General features: G+C 43.2%; 1 protein-coding gene across 6 annotated transcripts in view; it reads right to left on the reverse strand.

Moving 5' to 3' along the window:
* Positions 1-406: 406 nt before the first annotated feature.
* The window catches only part of CDC25C (cell division cycle 25C), a 49248-nt gene continuing 40204 nt past the window's right edge, over positions 407-9450 (reverse strand). For 3 of the 6 annotated variants that reach the window (XM_032250389.1, XM_032250392.1, XM_032250393.1), the window contains 7 exons: positions 6985-7137; positions 5204-5305; positions 3770-3832; positions 2287-2385; positions 1612-1745; positions 1160-1271; positions 408-982 (listed from right to left, as the gene is read on the reverse strand). In XM_032250389.1, the coding sequence (XP_032106280.1) occupies positions 833-982; positions 1160-1271; positions 1612-1745; positions 2287-2385; positions 3770-3832; positions 5204-5305; positions 6985-7137 (813 nt within the window). In that variant the 3' untranslated portion in view covers positions 408-832. Of the gene's footprint in view, positions 983-1159; positions 1272-1611; positions 1746-2286; positions 2386-3769; positions 3833-5203; positions 5306-6984; positions 7138-9450 lie in introns of all 6 variants that reach the window. The other 3 variants (XM_032250395.1, XM_032250391.1, XM_032250394.1) reach the window with 3 other exon arrangements.

Raw genomic sequence — 9450 nt, forward strand, 5'->3', positions numbered from 1 at the left:
GACAGTCTTGCTCTGTCACCTAGGCTGGAGTGCAATGGTGTGATCTCAGCTCACTGCAACCTTCACCTCCTGAGTTCAAGTGATTCTCCTGCCTCAGCCTCCTGAGTAGCAGGGACTACAGGCACACACCAGCATGCCCAGCTAATGTTTGTATTTTTAGTAGAGATGGGGTCTCACCATGTTGGCCACGCTGGCCTCGAACTCATGACCTCAAGTGATCCACCCACCGTGGCCTCCCAAAGTGTTGGATTACAGGTATGAGCCACCATGCCCAGCCTAAGAATTACTGGTTTGGAGAAAAGCATGTTGGCCCCAGCCATGAATAAAGATGGTATGTATGGAGGAGTCTAACTTGGTGATCTCCATATACAGCTCTTCTAGGAGCAGGCTAGGCTCACAATCATATCTCTCACTCTGCAGTGTTTATTTTTCCATTTTTAAAAAAGGGAGAGGGGGAAACAATGAAGGAAAATACAAAGAAAGAAGGAAGATAACTTTTGAATAGCCAGAAGCCCAGAGAGAGAAAGAGTTGGCTGGCTTGTGAGAAGACATGAGGAGTTTGGAAGAGGAATGCCAGAGTTCCCTGAACCAACACAAATCTCTATGCAACTCAAGGCTGCCTTATAGAGCCAGCTCCAGAACTCTGTCACCAGGTTTCAGCAAGCTGAAGCCTTATCCATTCCCAGGCCTGGCATTTCAACAGGTTGGCAGCCTGTTCGTTTACAGACATCTTTTAACAATCTTGGGTTTGGCCATCCAGAAGGCCTCTTTCTGCTCAGGGTTTCTGCAGTGTCTTTGGATGACCTGTTAGCAGCCAGTGGCTGGTCTGTTATCATGGGCTCATGTCCTTCACCAGAAGGGCAATTTGCTCTCGCAGCTGCCGCTCCCCTTCCCGCATTTTGCTCTGGCTTCGACACCTCAGCAACTCAGCCTTGTGGTCCTGGTGATGCATAGGGCAGTAGCTCTGTGGTTCACACAACTCCTGAAAGGTAAGGGACAGAGTAAGGGATCTCTAGACTCCTGAACTCTGCCTACGAAGAATAATAGAGACGCTGCTGCTGGCAGTGGTTAAGGAGGAGCAGCAGTTTCTTCTCTGAGGGCTTTGCAGGCCCTGGGAATTGGGTGCTAAAGTTGGCTCCCCGCATGCCCCTCCCTTTACCATATATTCTGGAAAGAAGTCTCTGTAGCCGCCTTTAAGGATATATAGCTCTGGGTAGTACAATGCAGGATACTGGTTCAGAGATCTGTCCTCTTCTCGCAGAAAACGGCACCTTTAGAGAGAACCCAGAGATGGGTGGGTGGAAAGAAAGGTGGTCAGGATTCCAGGGGCCATTCACTGGGATCCTGCTAACCCCCATCAGGACCTTCCAATCTCACTGTGCCTGCAAAACAAGGTCCAAGTTGCACCACCCTTCCTCCTTTCCTCTACTGTGGCCTCATTCTCAATCCCTTTTCCTTTATTGCTCCAAACTTTTGAATTTTAGAATGTCTTCCTTCAACCTCCCTAACATTCTTCAAACTATAGAATCCAGTCAGTCTGTCTGAACTGGTCTGGGAAGTCCAACTCAAAATCCATTTCCATCACCTGCCCTACCCCATTTAGACACTCACATTCGGGGGCCCCTCTCTGAGGAGAATTCACAGTGGAACACGATGATTATTCTCTTCTGGGTGTCCAAAGGGACAATGGGCTTCTTTAGAAAGAAGTTAAATAGTTCTTCCTGACTATACAAGTTTAAGGCTCCCTGTAGAAAAATAATTTTAATAAGCATTTCCTCAAGGGCTTATGGACGGTGCCATTACTTAGAAATGAGTGGGATACGAACCTGGGATATTTGGACCAGAAAAGCTGGACTATAAGCATCCTCAGAGCAGGAGTCTAAGTATATCTCTGTATATACCCTGAATGCCTGGCACAGAGGTTGGTATGTAGTAGATGCTCAATAAATGTTCACAGAACTGAACCACTGGAAGAACAGGGATCACTGCGAGGAATGTTCATGAATAGTGTTTGCAAAGTGCTTCAGGCCTTGGATTAATGTTTTTATGTCTAGGTAGGAGCCCTTGGCTCCTACAGAAAAGAAGGATATTGGTCTAAGAGAGAAAGGGAAAGTAAGCTGCTTAAGGTATACAGAATTAAAACAAGGAGGACCTCAGCCTTGATGTGCTTCAGATATGTAATATTTGTCCCAATTCTAGAGTTCATAGGCCCCTTTGTCCACAGACTCTTCTCAATAAAGAGCTGTCTCCAGTCCTCCCCTACTAATGGCCAGAATGTGGTCTCACCTGGATGTGTCCTCCCAGGTACTCATATGGATAGCGACAATCAATGACATAAAACTTCTCAATCAGACCCTGGAACTTCCCCAACAGTAAGGCAGCCACCTGCACAGAAACAATGACTGAATACTCTGTTCACTGCCACTCTGAGGGAGAGAAGGGCCAATGACACAGTTCCTTACGAGCATATTCCTGTTAGTCACCTGGGATTCCACTGTATGTCCAGCCTCCAAAGTCATCCCATATTTGACATGTGACAGTGGTTCAGCACTACCCACAAAAGAGAATGAAACAGGAAGTGGCCCTTTTAGAGAACCAAAATAGCTGGCATTGCCAAGATACCAAGGAAGGAAAGCCATATTCAGGCTACCCATCTAGGGACAGGCATGGCTGGAATCGGCCTCTCAGGAGACGTCCAAGGACTTCTGCGGTGAGAGAGGTAGAAGCTAGAGACTCAAAATTGCAGGAAGAGATGCAAAATGGCTCCCTACCCATCATCATATAGGAAGAAAGTAAGTCTTTCAGGAAAGGCTATGGAAGGAAAAGGTTTATACCTAGAGGAAGAAACTGAAGCAACTTGTAAAAGTGTAAATTGGTTCAGCTTTTCTGGAGGGAACTTTGTAAATGCATAAACAAATAAATGTAATTATGCTTTGACCCAGCAATTTCTAACATCTTAAGTAAACAGGAAAAGTACAGAAAATGTAGCCACAATGAGATTAATCTCAGCATTGTTTTATGTTATCAAAATATTAGAAATAACTTCAATATTCAATAATAGGGGTTTGGTAAAATAAATTGTACATGCCAGCAGAATAGAGCATTATATAGGCATTAAAATGATGATATAGATATCTTACTATCGATATAGAAAGATATCTATGTCTTACTAAGGAAATTTCAATACGTGATCTTGATCATATTCATCATGATCCCATTTCTGTTTTTCTTTTTCTTTTTTCTTTTTTTATATTTTGAGATGGAGTTTCACTCTTGCTGCCCAGGCTGGAGTGCAGTGGCGCAATGTCGGCTCACCGTGACCTCCGCTCCCCAGGTTCAAGTGATTCTCCTGCCTCAGTCTCCTGATTAGCTGGGATTACAGGTGCACACTACCATGCCTGGCTAATTTTTTTGCATTTTTAGTAGACATGGAGTTTTGCCATGTTGGCTAGGGTGGTCTCGAACTCCTGGCCTCAAGTGATCCGCCTGCCTTGGCCTCCCAAAGTGCTGGGATTACAGGCGTGAGCCACCACGCATGACCCCCTCCCTTTTTTCTTTTTACAATAACTATGTATTATTTGTTTAACTAAAAATGAAGGAGAAAGAAGAGCGGGGGAAAAAGGAGTCCTTTAATATAGCTTCAGTTAAATAAGGAGCCTATGTGAGTGAACACAGTGAAAGAAATACAAATGGAAATGGGGATTATAGGGACAGAACAGACCAGATGGTAGCTTATGTAACCAGTTACCATCTCCAGAAATCTGCTTACTGTTTCTGGGTTGACATACTTCAGATCTTGGTGTTTCCCTGACACGGTTGGCAGTGCACATACCTAGAAATACACGAGAGCTGAAATAACAGCAAGTATTCCACACCCGATTTTGAGATCAAAGACCCTCATTTTGTCCTTCTTTCCAAAAGACTCTTAAAACCTCAGAGGCCTTCAAAAAAATCAGTGGTCTCTATAAAGCGCATATACATCAAGTCCATTTCTAATCCTAAAGAACTCATCAAGGATGTGTACAAAGTTTTAGATTTCTCTACAAATATGTTCATCTTGGTATAATTCATAAGAAAAAAATTGTAAAACTAAGTATCTTACAAGAAGGGATTTATGAAGAAATTATGAGCAGTTAAAACAATGAAATAATATGGAGCTATTAAAAATGATGAAATGGGCTGGGCGTGGCATCTCATTCCTGCAATCCCAGTGCTTTGGGAGGCCAAGGAGAGATAATTTCTTGAGGCCAGGAGCTTGAGGCTGAAGTGAGCTATGATCATGCCAATGTACTTAGCCTGGGCAAAAGAGCAAGACTTTGACTCTTAAAAAAGAAAGGATGAAGCATAACTGCTTATTAATATGAAAAAAGAGGCTGGGCGCAGTAGCTCAAATCTGTAATCCCAGCACTTTGGGAGGCCGAGGAGGGTAGATCACAAGGTCAGGGGTTCAAGACCAGCCTGGCCAATATGGTGAAACCCCGTTCCTACTAAAAATACAAAAAATTAGTTGGGCATGGTGATGCATGCCTGTAGTCCCAGCTGCTTGGCAGGCTGAGGCAGGAGAATCACTTGAACCGGGAGGCAGAGGTTGCAGTGAGCTGAGATCACACTATTGCACTCCAGCCTGGGTGACAGAGCAAGACTCCATCTCAAAAAAAAAAAAGAAAAGAAAAAAGATGCTCAGATGCTCCTGATATAATTATTAAATGAGAGTACAGATAACAAAACAATATAAACTATTTTTGTAGAAAAGCAAAACTGTATTTTTTTTGTATATGTGTTTGTAAAAACACAGAAAAAAATGTGTAAGAATATATACCTTCTGCAATTACACAGGCAATGGGGAAAAAAAAGAATATATACCAAGAAATAATTACCCTGGTTAATAAAGTCTGGGATAAATTTCTTCATTTCTACTTTTTTCTGTAAAACCAAGTATTATTTACATAATTTTAAAATATGTCTTTAAATGGAAAAAAGGTAAAAGTCTCATACTTTCCACTTTATTCTGGATTTTCCCAGAGAATAAGAAATATTTTCTCACTGTAAAGGCTTAGGGCCTGTATCTACCACTAGAGCACTGTCAGGTTATCAAAGAGTACTTGGTGAAGATGTGTAATTACACTGAGCATTCTATGCACACAGAGAAGATTCGGATCCAAAATGACTCACTGAAATACAGGATGGGTGTAACCAAACTCACCTTGGAAAAATCACCAATCAGATGCCCTTGGTTAGAATCTTCCTCCAGCATCTCAATGATATTAATGTCACACAGAGAGACTGTCTTCTTTAAATGTAAGCCCTGAAGATGACAAGATTCCCACCCCCACCCAATCCTCATGTTAAAGGTTTTAAAACCAGTGGATGCAGCGGGGCATGATGGCTCACGCCTGTAATTCTGGCTACTGGGGAGGCTGACGTGGGAGGATCACTTGAGCCCAGGAGGCCAAGGCTGTAGTCAGCTACGATCATACCATTGCACTCCAGACTGGGTGACGGAGTGAGACTCTGCCTCTAAAATAATAAATAAATAAATAGGTATCCCAGTACTTTGGGAGGCCAAGGCGAGACGATTGCTTGAACCCAAAAGTTCAAGATCAGCCTGGGAAACATAGTGAAAACCCATCTCCTCAAAAAATACAAAAATTAGCCAGGCATGGTGGCACATGCCTGTAGTCCCAGCTACTTGGAGGGCTGAGGTGGGAGGATCGCTTGAGCTCGGGAGGTTGAGGCTGCAGTAAGCCGAGATCATGCCACTGCACTCCAGCCTGCGTGACAGAGTGAGACCCCATCTCAGGGGAAAATAAATAAATAAATAAATACATTGATTTCCTAAAATATCCAAAGATATTTAGAATTTTAATTTTTTTCTTTTATTTTTTCTTTTTTGAGACGGAGTTTTGCTCTTGTTACCCAGGCTGGAGTGCAATGGCGCGATCTCGGCTCACCGCAACCTCCACCTCCTGGGTTCAGGCAATTCTCCTGCCTCAGCCTCCTGAGTAGCTGGGACTACAGGCACACACCACCATGCCCAGCTAATTTTTTGTATTTTTAGTAGAGACGGGGTTTCACCATGTTGACCAGGATGGTCTCGATCTCTTGACCTCGTGATCCACCCACCTCGGCCTCCCAAAGTGCTGGGATTACAGGCGTGAGCCACCGCGCCCGGCTATTATTTATTATTATTATTTTTTATAAGAGATGGGATCATGCTATGTTGACCAGGCTGGTCTTGAATTTCTGGCCTTAAGTGATCCTCCCATCTGTTTAGAATTTTTAAAAGTTGGGGACGGTAAAAAACAAAGACTAACTTTTTTAGAGGTTGCTTTCCGCAAAATCAATCTGCTATATGATGTTGTTTCTGTCAGACTGCATGTGACACAGCAGTAAAATATCCATACCAAAGTTCCCTTACATTCTTTCAGATCTGAAGAAAAAGGGTTGTGAAGACAGTATGATGACATTTCTTTTTTTTTTTTCTTGAGACTGAATCTTGCTCTGTTGCCCAGGCTGGAGTGCAGTGGCACAATCTTGGCTCACTGCAACCTCCGCCTCCTGGGTTCAAGCGATTGTCCTGCCTCAGCCTCCCAAATAGCTGGGACTACAGGCACATCCTCAGCTGATTTTCTGTATTTTAGTAAGACAGGGTTTCACTGTGTTGCCCAGGCTGGTCTCGAACTCCTGAGCTCAGGCAATCCCCCTGCCTTGGCTTCCCAAAGTGCTAGGATTACAGGCCTGAGTCACCATGCCCAGCCGATGACAACATTTCTGAAAGTACAATATAGATATACTTTATATATCTATGTTACACACATATTTCACATGTGGATACAGATGTAGAAAAGACTGAAAGGTGCTAAGAACGAAGAGGAAAAAGTAAACATAAAGAAGAGGATGACAAAAAAGGCATACTAAAGCAATCCTCACACCTGTAAAGCAAAGACATGAGATGAACAGATTTTCATCTTAAAAAGTTCTTACCTTCCTGAGCTTTCCTTGGCCAGAAAAATACTTTTTTTTAACTTTATCTGGCATTGCATTGTCCTTGCATTTGTCCACCTGCTTCGGTCTTAGCCTATTCAAGTTCTCCGGCATGGAGGGGGAGCGATATAGGCAGCTTCTGTTCACTGAGGCCTGTTTGGGAATATTAAACCCTTCAGTTCTTAACTCCTCTAAGTGTGTCTGCAGATCAGCAGCATCAACATTTCCTGGGAGCTTCTTTGAAATGCAGATTTCCAGATGTTAGGCCATACCCTAGACCTATTGAATCAAAATCTGCATTTTAACGAGATGCCCAGGTGATTTCTCAAGTTTGAGAAGCCCTGGGTAGCAACCTGTCTTCATCGGCCCATTCACATCTTTCTACTTGGACTGCATGATATTCCATCTCCATGGACGTTTTAACCAGCCAAACCAAATTCTGCAGCTGACTGTCTTAGATGTACCAGTTCTTACAGCAGAAAGCAAACACAAGCTCAGACCCTCCAGTTATGTGACAAAAAAACCCAAACAAACATAAGTCCATTTTGTCTCTAGGATTCTGGGACTTGACAATAAGGATTTAAGGACCTCAACAAACCAAAAGATGAAAAGCCAAGAAGAAAAATAGCAAAAGAAGCATCATGCAAGAAAAAAGGACACACTAAAATCAAATAGCATGATGACCATTACAGGACTGATATTATGAATCCTATAGTACCAATGAAGCCCATCAGGGAAAAAAATGGCTCAAATGTCATGAAAAGCTAGCTGTGAGAATTGCTTACAGGAACAGACAAAAGTATAAGAGGACAGATAGACTACTGTTTATTTGAAAGGCATGGTTTGGGTGCTACATCCAAAGTCAAGAAGGTCTATCAAATGACCTCTGATAACAACTTCCAACTAATCCATAATCCTATCCTCTGGTCCCACATACCTTGAGATCTCTACCTCTGACCTAGAGAATAGGCAAAAGCTCCTTCTCTAAACCCTTATCTCACTACCTGTTAAGGATTGATTTAGGAGGGGGCAATAAAATAAGAGAGCCATAACTGGAAGGCAGCTTGATTATCAATGGTTTCTGAAAGAAGAAAATAGGAATAACATTTTACATTATAACAACTGTGGATATTATGCTGTTTACCACACACATGGTTCTATCTCTTGCTCATGGTGCCAGCTGATAGTACAGTCCACATTACACTTGCCAATACTCTATACCTTTCCCCTTAGACTCCTCCCAAACATTGCCCTATGCCCCCATCCACCCTACCCCCTAGCCAATGATGACTGGACTATATTGCTGGTTGAATACATTTATTTAGTGTCTAGAATAAGGAAAAATAATCTAGGCCAATCAGGTTCTCTCTCGGTAGCCTAACTTGGAAGATGGAGAAATAACTATGCAGTAGCAGCAGCCAAAGCCCAAAAGGAAGAAGCCAACAGATGCAGTCAAGGCCAGGAAGCCAGTGATGCGTGAATGGAGAAACCAAAGGTAGGGTAGGAAAGGAGAGGTGGTGAGGAGCTGAGGAGCAGGGTGTCTCGTCTCTATGACAGACATGACTTCATATAACTTCATGAAGGGTTTTAAGAGCTTCTCTAGAATATACCATAATAATTATGCTAAGAGCCATATTATTAAGAGTTTGCAATTAATTAGCTAATTGAAACTTATCCTTTATTTTTTGAGACAGAGTCTCACTCTGTCCAGGCTGGAGTGCAGTGACACAATCTCAGTTCACTGTAACCTCCGACTCCCCGGTTCAAGTGATTCTCCTGCCTCAGTCTCCAAGTAGCTGAGATTACAGGCTCGCGCCACCACGCCCAGCTGATTTTTGTATTTTTAGTAAAGATAGTTTTACCATATTGGCCAGGATGGTCTGTCTCGATTTCCTGACCTTGTGATCTGCCTGCCTCGGCCTCCCAAAGTGCTAGGATTACAGGTGTGAGCCACTGTGCCTGGCCTTTTTTTTTTTTTTTTTTTTTTTTTTTTTGAGGTAGGATCTCACTCTGTAACCCTGGTTGGAGTGCAGTGGCGGAATCTTAGCTCATTACAGCCTCTGCTTCTCGGGTTCAAGCGATCCTCCCAACTCAGCCTCCAGAGTAACTGGGACTAGAGGGGTACATCACCATGCCCAGCCAATTTCTGTATTTTTTGCAGCGACGGGGTTTCGCCATGTTGCCCAGGCTGGTCTCAAAGTCCTGGGCTTAAGTGATCCATCTGTCTTGGCCTCCCAAATTGCTGGGTTTACAGGTATGAGCCACCACACCCAGTCTGTATCCATCTTTAAGCATAACATCCAATAAATTTTTGCCCAACTCAAGGTCAAAAAAATTTTCTCCTGTTTTCTTTGGATTTTTTTTTTTTTTTTGAGACAGAGGGTCACTCTGTCGTCCAGGTTGGGGTGCAGTGGCACGATCTTGACTCACTGCAACCTCTGCCTCCCAGATTCAAGCGATTCTCCT

The sequence above is a fragment of the Sapajus apella genome, unplaced genomic scaffold, assembly GCF_009761245.1.
Source record: "Sapajus apella isolate SASKATOON/1434 unplaced genomic scaffold, GSC_monkey_1.0 scaffold71, whole genome shotgun sequence".
Lineage (NCBI taxonomy): Eukaryota > Metazoa > Chordata > Mammalia > Primates > Cebidae > Sapajus > Sapajus apella.